Below are 16141 nucleotides of genomic sequence, written 5' to 3'. Positions count from 1 at the left end.
AATTGCAAAAAAATGTAAATTGTTTATACATTTAAAAAAAAAAAGTCTTGCGATTTAAACAAGAAAACCTTCATAAATACAAATAAAACAAATACAACTTTTTGGATTTAAATAAGTCATAAAAAGAACCTTGTAAAATAGCTTTAATAAAGAAATTTTATACTGAACTAAAAATGGGAAAATTATATTTGCCGTTTATTATGACTGTCTTAGAAGAAATTCTTTAAACGACCAAATATATAAAACAAAATAAAAACCTCGGGCCATAAGTCATTATAATCTCCATAACTTTCAGCAATTACACACTTGCGCCCCAAACATTTATATTTGGTCTTAAAAATTTTTTATTTCATGATTATCATGCTAATCTGCTTATAACTGGCCCAAAAAACAAGAACACGTATTTGATATTTTAGGTGTTTTTATAGTATATGAAATATCCGGAAAAATATCATACGCATGAAATAAAAATTTCTGCTGTAACTATTTAACTTAAATTATTCAACCATAGATGGTTGGATTAAAATTAGCATTGGAAATGAAAACGTTGTAACTTGAAATATACATACATATATACAACTTTCAAAATGAAAGTAAGGCAGCTGTTAATCACGGTTAAATGGCAAAGGTTAGATAGTGTATAAAATAATCACTTAAACCAACCAATAACAGCCCTGTAAGTATACAGACTTCCATATCCCACCTCAATAACTGCATCGTCTATTGAGATATTCTAATTAAACTTTCATTTGCAAACATTTAAACACACTAGATATACGATTTTTGCGATACAAATAATGGCAGACATATTTTCATTCGATGTGACCGAACGATTTATGTATGTACGAGCTGCATTATGAAAATATAGAAGTTTAGGAAATTTAGTAAATGATACCGCTCGATTTAACAATGTTATTAAAAATGTTCAGAGTTTAAACGAGACACAAAGAAAGTATAAACGAAATATGTACAAGAACCCGCGTTAACCCATATCATGTCACAATTAAGAGATAAGATAAGCCGATAGTTACATTAACGACCATGTTGCAATCATTGTTTAGATTAGTTTAACGCGTAAATTCGAAAGGAATAGGAACAAGATGATTCATCAATAAATGATACCGATATTTGTAATCCATTTTAATTTGTTCTCTTGGGTATGGAAAATAAACGTATTCACGAGAGATTGTATATTATGACGCAGAATTAAATGGATACTAAAAGAATTTCTACGAAAAATTAATTATCATGATGTTTTTAAATCTCTTAAATTTTTTAAATCTATGTCATAGAAATGAAAATGGTATTTTCTGGCGTTTCTCATGTGTGTGATTACAATCCAGGATTTGGACCTCACATACTAATATAAGAGTTTCTGCTTAATAAAAAGCTTCTTTACATCTCACCAATAGATGTCTCTAGTGAAGTTCTAGTGATTCAAGAACAAGGTTTCTAAATTGGTTCATATATATAGAACATCCAAGAATTTGAGTAGTGTGGTTGTCAATAATGGGTAGAATTGGTGAATGTTACACGTGTGTAAAGTGATCACTTAAACCAGCCGATGACGGTCGTCAGCCCCGTAAATGCCCAGACTTCCATATTCTTCTTCATCTTTGATGAGATGTCAAAAAATACTATGTCATAGACATTTAAAATATATAGACTGCATGGTACACGCAAACTGTAAGTTTTATGTTTTGAATATTGAAAGCATTAACTTTGTGGATCATATTGATATATTATTTCGAGAAATAATATGTAAGTTTTATTTTTATATAATGCATAAAATATATTATAACTGTTCAAATAAGCGTTTTTGAAATTTCATCATTAAAGCAAAATATATTTATATTAAAATATTTATAAAAATGTGTAGAATGTCAAGTCATTATTTCTTGTAAGGTTTTCTACTTAACACTAAAATAAAAAATATTTATAATATATATATATATATATATATATATATATATATATATATATATATATATATATAACGTGGTAATATTTTCCTTCGTTAATTGGGTGTAAATAATATGTAAAGTGGGTGTATATAATAAAATTAATAATGTGTTGCTTTGTAATTAAAGTTTATTCTTAATTTATCTTTATAATATTTTTCTATCTATCTATCTAATTCTGAAAGTTCAGAATATTATATTTTTTCTATCTGATGACTTTTGTTTTATTCAGTGCGACGCATGCGACATCTGGTGGTAGAACTGTTTTATGTAGGTACTATATGTAAGTACTTAATAAAATGTATAGGTATTTTATTACATATATATGGAGCCGCGATCATTTAAAGTTTTTATCAATAGATTTGTGTTCAAAAAATTATCCAGTTTCTTCTCCATTTTTCAAGATAAAATGTTGAAATAAACTTTTCAGGACGATGTGCGCATTTCTTGAATTTTTTTATGGATTTAAGAAAAAATGCTATCATTGAATTTATGAATAGTTTCTTTAGAGAAGCTTACTATGCTTCTCAGTTCGGATTCCTATATTCACTGTTGAAAAGTTATTTTAAAAATATGGAAGCGCTATTTTGCGTTTATTCATCAACAAGTTTAAAATATCTTTTTTTCACGAGATACGTCGATTTTCCCTCTCACCGACTATTTTTTCGAAGTCAACCATTTTCCAGCGCTTTCCTTTATTTTTTCCCATCATATATCTTTTTTTTACACTTTTTCTGAGACGTAATTAAATTTTATATTCTTCGAAAACTAAAAATCGCGCTTTAACTTTCAGACAAGTTTTACTTTTTATAATACGAATATAATAAAAATATTTCAACAAAAAAAGGTTTTCAACATGTACCATAAATCTAGCTAGATTTATTTTCATAAAAAATTTAAGCTGCTCTTCTCACAAAACCAAGGCTACGAAATAAAGCAATTTTCGGATTTTTTATCGCGGATTCGACTATTTATTTAAAAAATCTATTTTTTTGCAATTAATTTTCTAACATTTAAGTACATCAATTTACGATATAACATGATGAATAAAACAAAAAGAAGAAAATATTTAAAAATAAATTATATACATAATTCTCTTACATATAAAAATTCTTTTAAAAAACTTTAAAATATTTTTTTTAAATATCTAAATAGTCAATAAATCACTCGTAAAGAGTAAAAATATATATTTTTTAAATAGTTGTCTATGAAAATTCTTCCTGTCTGTTGTGTACAAAGACTTGGAGCATATTCAGTTTATATATCTTAAAAACGATAGCGAATGTGTCTAGTAAATAATAAATGAATGAGATTGATAGCTAGAAACAATACAATAGATACGATACAGTAGATAGAATGGATTCAATATCTTGTATCAATCGAGATTTGTCAGATAGTTCATTTTTTTGTCTTATTATTTTCGAAAGCTATTTATTACCTCTGTAAAGTTTTGATTGTGAAATTGATTTTATAAACATGTATAGAAAATAAAAGACTAACAGAGATCCGAAACGGAGGGAGGTAACATGAGCATTTCCACGGTGAGCGCGGGGTAGGAGAACATCACCATCGCGTCACACACGTCCGTCCACACGGACCTGGGCCGCTGGCACATCGCGAGGCGGCTTCCTGCTCGTTCTGCAGCTCTCCACTCCGCGCAACACTACATCCCACTCGGAGACAACTTCACCTCGCGATCACCATACGTCACTACCGGCCCGCCGACTTACTTCCTACCCGCACAGGTGTCGACTTGCGCCGAAATACAGATATATTTCTCGAAACGAATCCCAGAAATACGGCCTATAGTTCAACTACGCGAAAACAAACTACACTATATACGTGGAGAATGGAAAAGGTCGTAGGAAATATAATCAGCCGCAGAAAGGTGACCGTATCGGAGGTATTGTAAGGTTTTTACAGGCGGTCATAAAATAACAAATTCATATTAGATATTCGAGTCGGCTTATATGTTGCTGAATACTCGATATCATAGGAAGGTGTATGGAGCTCACGCTTTAGGACACCTTCTCATAGTGGACAGAGACATTTAAGGATTAAAAAAAAAAACAAATAAAGAAAATAAACCGCACAATAGACACGAAAATGTAAATAATTCAAAAAGCACCGAGATTTCGATTTTTCGCGTTGCAAATGCGAGTGTCAATGGTAAAAAAATGACAAAAACTGAGTCACTGGTATGCGCAAGTATTTCTGATAACTAATCGATTAGATTAACAGTGCGGGAGATAAGAGGGCGGTATCTATATTTCGCTTATTAAATCGGAAAGGGGGTAATGTGGTCGTTAAGGTGGTGCGGTTTACCCCGTCTATCGTCCATCGCCTGGGCTACGGAGATATCTCTAAACCATTAAATGTTTCGATTTCTAGATTTATTGCAGTTTTAAAAATAATCGAGAGCCCGAAAGGAGTACACAGTTATTTTAGTGATAGGAAGAACAATTACGAGTAAGATTGTCTCGAGTGATACGTCAGGAACGAGAGCACGACGCATAAATTTCATAAATCAAATATTGTTGATAAACTCGGCAAACAGCGATCCGATACAGACGAATATAAAATGTAATTATCTGAAAATTGTTTGATCAAGCGTGCGAGATAAGGAGTGGTTGGAGCATTCCGAGAATTTCCCTATTTCACCATTATTGCTCGAAACAACAATACGTGTCTCGACGCTAAGGAAATAGCGTTTTTACATGTGAGCTCGTGTCCGAGCGAGAGAGAAGCGGGAAGAGAGAGGGGACACACGGGGAACCTGACTATGACCCGAAGGAATGAAAAGAAAAGAAGTAAGTAGACAACTAGGTACCTACGGTAGATTTGAACCGAAAGCAATTGGGGAAGGGCATAACGCGAACGGGCGCTGATTCCCTTAACCTACATTTACACCTCACTCACTTTACACATTTCCGACTCGGCACTTGTCGGCTGATGGATGCACGGAAAGCCATGTGCAGGAGGATATCGACTAACTGATATAGGCAATCTAATAACCGAATACCCGTTTCGACAAAGCCGCGCTGAAATTAAAACTGTCCCCGCGTGGATTGAGAATCGTAGAATAATAGTTTATCGGGACTTATCAGCGAAGATAAAAAAATGGTTTACATTTAAATTTATATGATATTTAGTGTCTCCACGAGGCAGTGAGTGCTATGGTACAGGGAGGGGTTGGTGTCCGTGATGGTGACGCAGAAACGACCTGTCATCGGACCCATGAACGATGGTGATGGCATTGCGGAGGCGCGGACTGGTCACAAGTCAAGGGAACAAGTCTGGTAGCGCGGGGCATCATTATGTAAAGTCGCCTTATCAGAAAAGATAAAAGCTTTATCTGGATTTGTATGGAGGTAACAACCAGATAAGAATTTAGTCGTACGGTTCCTCGAAAGAGGTCATCTATCCTTCTGGCCGTATACCTGCACTGCGTACATATACGGATATGCAGATGATAAGGAAGTCACTAGACGATAAATAAAGGTCTTGAAATAAATATGGTAATCTCCAAGATCATCATTTTAGATTACTTAACCCAAAGGGCAATAGTTTAACATAAGAACTAGCGCTTGGGAAAAAGTCATAATAACAGATTTATATTATCCACTGACACTTCGTGATGGAATTGCATTTTTAATTTATTATTAGATTAAAACCAATATTTTTAGCTTTTCCACTTTTTTATTTGACCAGCGACCGGGTTTCGTCGTTACCGACATCATCAGACTGTCCGACATCGACGTTACCGACATCGACCAGTCTGATGATGTCGGTAACGACGAAACCCGGTCGCTGGTCAAATAAAAAAGTGGAAAAGCTAAAAATATTGGTTTTAATCTAATAATAAATTAAAGTCATAATAAAATAAAAGGAAGATTGTATAAAAATGCTATTGTATTTTCGAAAACATTTACCGATGAAATATACAATCTTCTTATTCATTAGAATGTGTTAAAAAAATCATATATCGTGAACCAGACTTTACAATCATTGTTTAGGCATCAAACCACATGTTCCCAAAAAGATGGTAGGTACCGCGCCCCAAGAAGTCTTCTAGGGGGTACTAGAGGCCCTAAGAGAAAGGAGGGAAGGCTGGGAAGTGGGCAATATAATCTTATTCCACCCCGCCCCTCTTTGGAGAGATATTTTGGAAATTTCCCTCCAGTTGACGAGAATTTTGGCAGGGAGGCGCCAGTCTGAAAATAGTTGGGAATCTGTAGAAAACAATTATCTTAAAATTTTCTAATTTTATAAATTTTATACATAGTAATGTAAGATCTAACTATTTATACATAGTAATGTAAGATGGCTACATAATGTTATATTGCCATACGCTCCCCACAGCGAGACATAAAACTGGCGAATGATCGTCCTGTGTAGACGTAAAAGGAATTTAATGCCTGTCTTCCGCGGGACAGGGGACTGGCGGAAGGGAGGGGAAGGAGGAGGAGGAGAGAAATACACCATAACTACTGAGGGCAATAAAAGTGTAGGTAGGTGACTACAGTTACAGATACGAGGGTTATACTGCTGACTTTATCCGCGACACAATCAGCGAGAAAGCAGGTACTCAAAGGAGGATACCATTTTGTTCGTATTAATATATAATATGATGTAATCGATAGCATTCATGGAAAATATATTCCGAGGGCAGTATGTTTAAATTCCAATTATTTTTAAGCAGGTATGCTGATGCAAGGAAACCCTTATTAGCCCGCCGCAAATTCTCCGTACTTAAAAACCTCCCAATATGAAGGCAAAGTATAGGTACTTTTGAAAGAGATGTAATCAAATTATAAAATCTCTCTCTAACCCTTAACCACAACGAATTGTGCATAGGGCAGTGCATCATATTGAGCAGTGTTATCTTCATCGTTGCTTAGGTACATGAAGGCAAGGTGATCACTCTTGCGCTTAAGGGACTAGTCCAGGGTAACATTAAATAAATATTGTAGTGTAAAATCAATAGTATTTATTTTCACTCCCCTCCCAGCATCGAATCGAATCGAATCGAATCAGAATCGAACTCGGGACCTCCAGCGCGGCAGCTAAACACGCTGACCATTACACCACGGAGGCGGACAAAATTTTAATATACTTAACCCTTTTTAATTACCTAACTTCCAAGTGACACTGAAATCTAGCTACGGCTTATGCAACACCGACCCATGACCCTACTCAGGCTTCAACTTTTTAATTTTCATAGCCTATGCCTACTCATGAGTGGATTTACTCTTTATGTTTAAAGTTACTATAATTTCATGTAATTCATGAGTGAAAATTCTAGGCAAAAACACTCGCGTACTTAACATAATATACAATATGAATATTTTGTAGCCGCTTTGATTAATATTCGAATTTCGGGAGAAAAATCGTCCTAATCGTAAGTTTTAGCCAATACCAATGCAATATTAAGAGACAATCGTTACTGGAGTCCTGTGCCGAACGATCCACGACATACGGTGAATTATAAAGCAGAAGAGTCATAACTTAACTAGATCTAAAAAGGCTCGAACAGCTCTTAGACTTCAAGAAGTAGAAAATAATAAATAGGTCGTGGAAGGAGCAGCAGAGGTTTGCTGTGTGTACTAAATATAATAACAGATTGGTCGCATGTTTCTAATAACTTTTAACTGTAGCTACGTTACCAAGAAGTCCGAGAAGAAGGCGCAATAATACGGTGGCTCCACTTTCCCCCTTCAGTGCGCTTGTCCACTACACGGATTTACACGGAATTTTACCGTCCGGCACGTCAGTTAGCGTTTTAAAACGACGATCGGCTTGGATTGGCATGTGCTTTTGTCCATCTTTTTTCGGATCGGTGCTCTTGATCGGTGCGTGAACACGTTACGCGTAAATTCGATCACGCTTAACTGTCGAAGTCGCCTTCATTTTTCAAAACCGGACTGCCGGACGGTAAAATTCCGGGTAGTGGACAATCGCCCTCAGACTCAGCCTATTGACGACGTTTTTCATTAATATGAATTTATCTATCATTATCATTTTGTATCATAATCTATATCTGTATAAGCGCCCTTGAGGTGGTATTTTACGAAAATGGCGCTACGTAAATTGTCCAAAATCATAGTTGATTATTAAATATGATTGAGTCTGTGCAGCAAAAATTTCTTCGTATGCTCACATTTAAATGTCACCTAGGCCGAACTCTGTTATGTTATGAGGAGCGCCTAGAATATTTCAATATTGACAAATTGGAAATCAGGAGACAAATTGCAGACTTAATGTATCTTTATAATATAATCCATGGTAACATTGATTCAGCATTTTGTGTCGAGAAGATAGCGATGAATGTTCCCTCTCGGCGATTAAGGAGGCACAACACATTTTCTCTCCCAGTATATAACAATAATATGGCACACTTTAACTCCATTTCTAGGATGCTAAGATTGTATAATAATTTAGAAAATACTGATAATGTGACCATCGACATATTTAATGATGGCACGGAGAAATACAAGAGGACTATTACCGGATTGGTGAAATCAGTTTCAAATTGATTTCACCAATCTGGTGGAGTCTTGAATTTTATACCTTATGTAGCGTAGTTTAATTTCACTTTTTATTTTTACTTCTAATTTTTATTTTTATTTTTCTTACTTCATTACTTTTAATTGTTACTACCCTTTTTTACAACCAAATTTCTATTCTTTATATATGTGTTTAACCTGCACCTTCATTGTTTCTGTAAGCTTGTTGTGTTCCCATCTAATTGATGAAAAACATCAAAACTATTTGTGTTACACTGTATTTCGTTTATTGTAATATGTTTTTCATTGTTTGTGAACCGTAAATAAATAAAATAAAATAAAATAAAATTATTATCAAAAAGATTATTGATAAGGCGACAAAGGCGAAAAAAAAATTGATCTATTTTTCTTTGTACATTCCAGTTAATGTCTACCGACCATCGTCGGCGAACCTCAAATATCCATATAAAGTAAAACTTTTACTGTACTGTGCTATAAACCATTTTCATAGTTTCACATTTTTATTCTTGTCCCAGATACGCTGACAGCGTAATTTTAACAGGATAATAAAAGAAAAACGTTTTAAGTTTAGAGTTTGCAGTTTATCTAGCGATTCGCAGTTCCGACCGCGCGCCCCACGAACATACCCTCGTAATGCGCTATACTATAGTATAGTAATACACCTCGTAGTACATAAACATATTCTAAAAGGTTTAGATATATTTAATAATTACTTAACAAAAAATAAATTAAATGCCTTATTTTTAGCGTGGGCATCGTAAACTAGTTTCCTTCCATCATAGCTTGTAAATCCATCCTCTAACGTAGAGATTTTTCAATTTAATTCTGAATAAAGAAACTAAATAAAAGCACCTTACAGAAAATATTGAAATGCTTATGAATCTCTTTTATCATCTTTATATACTATATAAATATATTTAATTCTTCTGTACGAGTGTATGTCACTGAACTCTTCCTAAACGGGTAGACCTATTTTGATTTTTTTTTAATGTATATCTTTGAGTAGATCCCTGGACGGTTTAGATTGACGATTAGACCCGATAGGTGGCTCTGCGATCGAGAAATCGCACTTCTTTTTATTTTGCTTTGGGCAAAAACGAATCACACAATGACGAAACGAAAAGATTGAAATGTCAAATGTCACTAAGTACCTATTAGTATTAGCAGTTGTAAATATTAGTTTGTATACTAAATGTTATACAAGCTGTCTAAAGAAATATATATTATTTAATAAATGAATATCCCATCCCACATGTTCCACTCTTATATCTTTATATTCAGAGTGCGAGACTGAACACAATTATGTACCCAATTAGGTGGTACCCTATGCGGGAGGATTAGGGTCAGAAGAAACATAATTTTAGGCTGCGTACACATATAATAAAGAAGTACTATTTCAGAACAAAAGCGTGTCAATAGGATTGAACATTTAAGCGAAACAGAACGGGGGAGATATGTCAAATTTATGCTAGTCACAAAAGGAAGCTTTCATTATGCGCGATGCGCGTCCGGGAAGCCGGGGAGGCGGTCAATGGCCACAGAAAGCTCGCTCCTAAGAATATCCAAAATCTGTACGGTTCGAGCTGGCGCACGACGCATGACGACTGCCACTACATACCGACATACGGAGGAGTCAGGCGCTACGTGACCCACAAAACGAAGGACACACAAAGGAAGAAAAGGATGTTTTATTTTATTTAAACACATTTTTGTGGCAGCTCATTTGTCTCAGAAAAACGATATGCCCCCTTTAATTATAATTAAAGTTTTACTCAGTAATTACCACTATTTTTTAAATTCTATTGTGACACATTTTCAAACACCGTACTGTTTGAAAATGATGCGGAATGCATCGAAACACATGTCACACTGGATGTTAAGAAATAATGGTATTGACTAAGTAAAATATAAATAAAAATGGATAGATTTTACCACAAAGTGACTGCTGAATCAATTAATGATATTCGTCTGAAATGAAATGTGATCAATTAATGAAATACGATGTTTGAAAATGATGCACAATGTATCGAAACACGCGTCACAATAGATTTAAAGAAATAGTGGTATGCGAAAAGAAATAATACTTGCTAAGTAAAATTTAGATTTAAAATGGATAGATTTTACCAAAAAGTGACTGCCGAATCAATTAATGGAATTACATTTTAACAAATTATATATATTCTTATATTTACTGAGACAGTACCGGCTTCAAACTTAAGCTGTAGAAGTAACATTTTAATTTACTATAATATAATGTAGATATTACAAAGACTGGCTGTCAGCAATAAGAAAAATATAGAGCTTTTTTAAAACAGGTACATAAATAAAATAGGTACATATATGATGATAACAGAGCACCTGTCCGGAAAAAAGGCCTGAGTGAACAGAAGTAGGCAGTCATTAAACAAGGTAATATGGTTTACTGACTAAACTATCATTCATCAATCTATTGAACTATCGTTATCAAACAAAACTATTCTGAACTTCGTATACTAACCAATATGACTATTGAAAACATTTAATTATGAAGAGCCTCAGTTTGATCATTTTTCACAAATGCGAAAATCATTTTCACGTCAGCGAATTACGAATATAATTATCTAAAATCTTTATAAACGTTTAATATGACAAAATAAACAGTTACACCGAAAATGTGCGTAATTTACGCGGAGTGCTCGGTAACCTTACGCGTAGGTCGGGATAGATAGGTCGATAAATTATAATAATTATCCGACGGGGTGATACTTGTCAGGCGGAGTGGGGTCGGTGTAGTGTGGCGGGGGCTGAAGGCCGGGAAAGAAGCGTCCCCCGGAGCGAGAAAGCGAGAATTTCGAAAAAAACTTTAAAATTAATTCGGAATTAATTATCATAATGAAAACTTGAGCGGACATTCCGGAATTTGTGGCCATTACGACAAAATAGCTGCCACTAACGGGACGCGGCCGCTTTAAAATAAGGAATTAACGATTTACTCGAATAATTGGAGGGTGAAAAAATAAACGGAGTAGCGGTAATTTTCCGACATAAATGACCACAATTGGCTGGAACGTCGGCTACAGCATCGGTCGAGCCTTATCTATAAATAGGACACACAGAGAAAAAGGGATATTAGGATTTATGTGTAATAAAAAAGCGATTGGGATTTTCTGGCTCGGACAGCTTGGCCCCGAGCCAGGGGGCCAGGCGGGCCAGGCGGGCCAGGCGGGGCGCAGGGGCGCGCTGCAGCACTCTGCCCGGCTGCGCTCACTGTGCCGGGGCGATATGGGGCGGGGGTGAATACACATAACACACTACCGAATAGAGGATCGCACTTTCAATGTCCGCTTTTCAGACAAATAATATTCGGTGGTTGTTCGCTTTCGAAAATGATTCGATTTGAATTCGATTCAATAAAGCGAAGCAGTAATAACGACCGAGAGAATATATATTTTATGGTCTAATAAATGTTATATACGAGCCGCTAAAAAAATGCTTAAACCATTTAATGTATTTAACAGCAAGGGTTTTTGGCGGTTTAAAAAATACTTGAATACATATATACTCGGTGTTATATACTTAGTTAAAGCCAAGTATTCGTTAAGTCGCAACTTAATTTTCTCTAAATCCAGGTACATTTTTCGTAAATGATTTTTTTCTTCTTAAAACATCGTTTTTGCATTGAAAAAATAAGTTTCGAAAAGAAAAGAGTTATTGAAAGGTAGAGTTGGAAAAACATATTGAAAAAATTTCCATATGTATTCTAAAAAACAAAAAATATCCAATTTGCATTATTATATTTTTTTTTTAACTGAGCGAGATCACACGACCGGCCCTGAGCGCGGCTGAACGCATTCTGATTTGAACGCTTGAGATCTAAGCCTTAACCTCGAAAGCTTGTGTAACTCGTACACCTTACACAGAATAGTGTAATATACTAGGAAATGCAACGCCAACTCTCCTAGCCATTATGCATTTCTCCATTGAATACCGACTATTCTTTCTCCATTTCCTTTCCCATATAGCAGTAATTTAATTCACCCTGAGCTCCTTCAATCGTGTTATTTATATTAAATCAAATATATCCCACTCCTTTATCTAAGAATCTGGAACGCAGGACTGATTACCTTGGTCTCATATACATAATAAGCGATCAAGTTAACAATGCGTCAATCCGTTGGCGTCTCGTAAGTATCTGGGTGCGGATAGGGGCTAAAGAAAAATAGTAATAGTCCTAAATCTACAACACTTTTATTGTGTTTGTAAAGACGAAATGGAATATTCAGTGAAATAAATAAATAAAAGGTCACCCGACAGGTGTTTTTAGCACGTACTGACCTTCAATACACAAAGGGACAAATAATGGAAATTCAATCAGGCTGAACACTCGAGTCCCGAGCACACTTTGATCAATGGGTGAAAGCTCTGTGGCTCAAGGCGCAAAGGAAAAAGTCAATGATTTAAAAAATTACCACCTTGTATATATTTTATTATCATTGTCATTTTCCGACCTTTGTCGTTCGCGCTAATAGCACAGGCCCAGCGTGGTATTTTCATTTTTTAAATTAAATTTTACATGGTATATAAATTTAAAAAATTAAAACTTTAATAGAAAACGGATACATATTACGATAAAGTGACTGCTGATTTAATTAATGGTATTTTACTGTTTCTAAACTAAACTAACTCACCAACACGCCGCTTACTTATGTTCTTCTTATAACCTTTATACGCACTCAATGGTGCAAAGGGCACAGCATCAAATCGATGTCAATCTTGATCGTAAATTGCACGAAGGCAAGGTGATCAGCCCTGCGCCTAAGATACTAGTCCAGGGTGATATTTAATAAATATGAAAGTGAAAACCACCCATATTTATTTTGACCCCCCTGTAAATCGAACCCGGGAACTACTACACTACGTAGGCGGGCTAATTTATATAGTTATTGAAAACTATATAGTTGTTGTTTTATGTTAAATAATTATACTGTATAATAATTGTGGTACATACTAGAGTACACATTGAGAGAGAAAAAAGTTTTTTTTTAATGGTTAAGTCCGAATGCAAACCAAGAGTTTCCATACCGGACCTGCGAATGTGGCGGGAGCATTCAGAGTAGGTACACAATATCGAGTGGAGTTGCTATAATATTACTCTAGCATGCATTATATTGTATGGGTGTTATAATTTCCCTAGTCCAAGAGAACCGCAGAACTAACTATTACAAAGTACGTGCCTTGCAATCCGCGGTATAATCAAATTCCTGCCAATGGAATTATTGTGTGAAAATAATACGCGCACAAATTGACTTGACGCGTTACGCGGTCAGCGGGGGAGAGGAACGGGAGAGCTCGGGGTTGATTATTTGCTTGTCTGTGGACCCGAAAGCCAAATGGGGTGGCTAATCACACTTTGGACAGATTGATCATGAATTTGATTCTAACCCGACAGGCTCCGTGACGCGATCGGATACGTGGTCGACTGGAAACTGATTAAAGACCAAAAATCATACGATTTTCGTTTTTGATTTGAATGGTGTTGCAATATTTTGAGTGCGTCCAAATACAAAACATCTGGATTTTCTCCACTTTTTAGTATTTTTTTTCCATTTCGACATCTCAACGTTTGTTTCAAACGACTTGGGCATTTTGAAATCGGTTGTCGAATAGTATTGTCAGCAAGTTAGCAATATCGAAAAGAAAATTCATGAATATTTATTTATAGTACCAGTTCAAAGCAATGTTATATAAATAATATGGTAAAATCAAAACATAATATAGTGAAATAAAAAGTTTAATTCCACCTGCCCCCAGGAATTAAACCCCCGGCCTCCTAGGCGGTAGCCAAACGCGCTGACCACTACACTACAAAGGCAGACAAACTTCGCTACAACGTTAATAAGTAAAATAAATGACAATTGCAATCCATGCCATATTTTGCACATTATATGAATTCTTTTACCAGCCTGCCAATGTCAAATTTGATGACAGTAAATTACTAGTATAATATGAATCGTTTCATTATTTTTCATATGTATTCGATTTTTCGCTCGTATGTAAACATTATTAATGTTTATTTCACATTGTAACATCGAGGTTGTTATGGTAAACATTGGGTTCTCTGCAAATTATATAAAGTAATGTGAAAATAGGCGGAAAACAAGTGGAACAAGCATCGCATTTGAAGTTACTTATGAAATGAGAAAAATCTTATAAAGTGCACTCGGCGCGGCCGAAACACAAAAGGAATCCACGATGCCGAGAGGCTGCCTCCGCTCCGCCCTCAGTCCATCGCGCGGCTGCTCCGGTCTCGCCGCTAGTAGATCCGTTCGTTCAGAAGATCCGGATCAGTGGATCGTTCATTAGGAACGAATCAATTGAATCATGCATCTTAATCTGCATTCATTCATGCGCTAGCGTACGAGATTAATGAAACAAAGGATCTGATATTTAGGTAAAATCGTTTTCGGATTAAGAATAGTGATAACAAAAAAAAATTGAATTTGTTGTTTTCTTTTTATCATGCTGCTTAATATATTAGGTACATTATGTATATTTCAGAATAGTAATATAACAAGTGCATGTATATTTACTTAGCCTAGTGCGGTTGTATTAGGCTAGTATTCGATATTTCTGCCATGAGTTTAAAACCTAATAAAATAAATTAAAACAAATCATATTTAAAAGGTGATACATAAACTACAAACTACAAAGTTCATTTAAAATAATGGCTCTGCTCTACTGACTCAAGTTTATTTCTTTAGTGTGTATAATAAGGGTCAAATAACAATTTTACAACACTCACAAATATCAATTAACAAATATACTCATGACCCTGGGCCTATAAATATTTTGATCAGTGAGTCAGTGAGATTCACAAACCGACGACTCTGAGGTTTTCTTTCGTTCGTGAACAGGATCCACCGAAACTGGGATCCGCATCTCCCGTTCAGTGCGCCCGGACGGATCGTAAAGATCCGGTCGTTCGCGAACGAGCCACGTCTCCCCGGCAGCTGGTTGGGTTGCAGTCGTTACCCACTACCCACCCGACCCCGAAACAACCCGCTGCACTTACGTAATGAGCTAGACTCACGCCTCGCCACTTTGAAGAATTTCTGCACAGCACAATAATGCACGAAGATTCGGATATGACCCGCTCCTACGAAGCATCAACCCGAAGAGCTCGTACGTATACTGTATTAAAACTTACTGTAAATTATGATGGGTAAAAGGCACTCGTCGTTTTTCCAAAATTGTGCCGAGTACCAGTAAAATTGCGTAATAAATTAAGCACTTTTCATATCACTAGTCTTTGATTAAATTAATAAATAATAAATAATAAAAAGATTTATATTATCCACTGACACTTCGTGATGGAATTGCATTTTTAATATATTATTAGATTAAAACCAATATTTTTAGCTTTTCCACTTTTTTTTATTTGACCAGCGACCGGGTTTCGTCGTTACCGACATCATCAGACTGGTGGGAGGCTATACAAATTGTTATGTTATATATAAAACAAGGCAGGAGTTGATAACCATGATTTGATATAATTTTATTGAGAAATTAATTTAATTTGAGTGAATTTAAGTATTGTATGATATTAAAAATACAATTCACTCAAATTAAATTAATTTCTCAATAAAATTATATCAAATCATGGTTATCAACTCC

General features: G+C 35.2%; 1 protein-coding gene across 7 annotated transcripts in view; it reads right to left on the bottom strand.

Moving 5' to 3' along the window:
- LOC148300339 (atypical protein kinase C-like) overlaps window positions 1–16141 on the bottom strand; it is a 114732-nt gene that overhangs the window by 17969 nt on the left and 80622 nt on the right. The window contains exon 1 of one of the 7 annotated variants that reach the window (XM_088274931.1): window positions 3462–3546. The exons of the other annotated variants lie outside the window; for them this stretch is intronic. Coding sequence (XP_088131057.1) covers window positions 3462–3531 — 70 coding nt within the window. The 5' untranslated portion in view covers window positions 3532–3546. Of the gene's footprint in view, window positions 1–3461; window positions 3547–16141 lie in introns of those variants that run through there. 7 annotated transcript variants of the gene reach the window in all.

Source organism: Brachycentrus maculatus, unplaced genomic scaffold (genome assembly GCF_059751285.1).
Source record: "Brachycentrus maculatus isolate JH-2025_06_01 unplaced genomic scaffold, ASM5975128v1 h1tg000748l, whole genome shotgun sequence".
NCBI classification, from domain to species: domain Eukaryota; kingdom Metazoa; phylum Arthropoda; class Insecta; order Trichoptera; family Brachycentridae; genus Brachycentrus; species Brachycentrus maculatus.
Note: the sequence above shows the minus strand (reverse complement) of the source record. Positions and strands in the feature narration are given on the sequence as shown.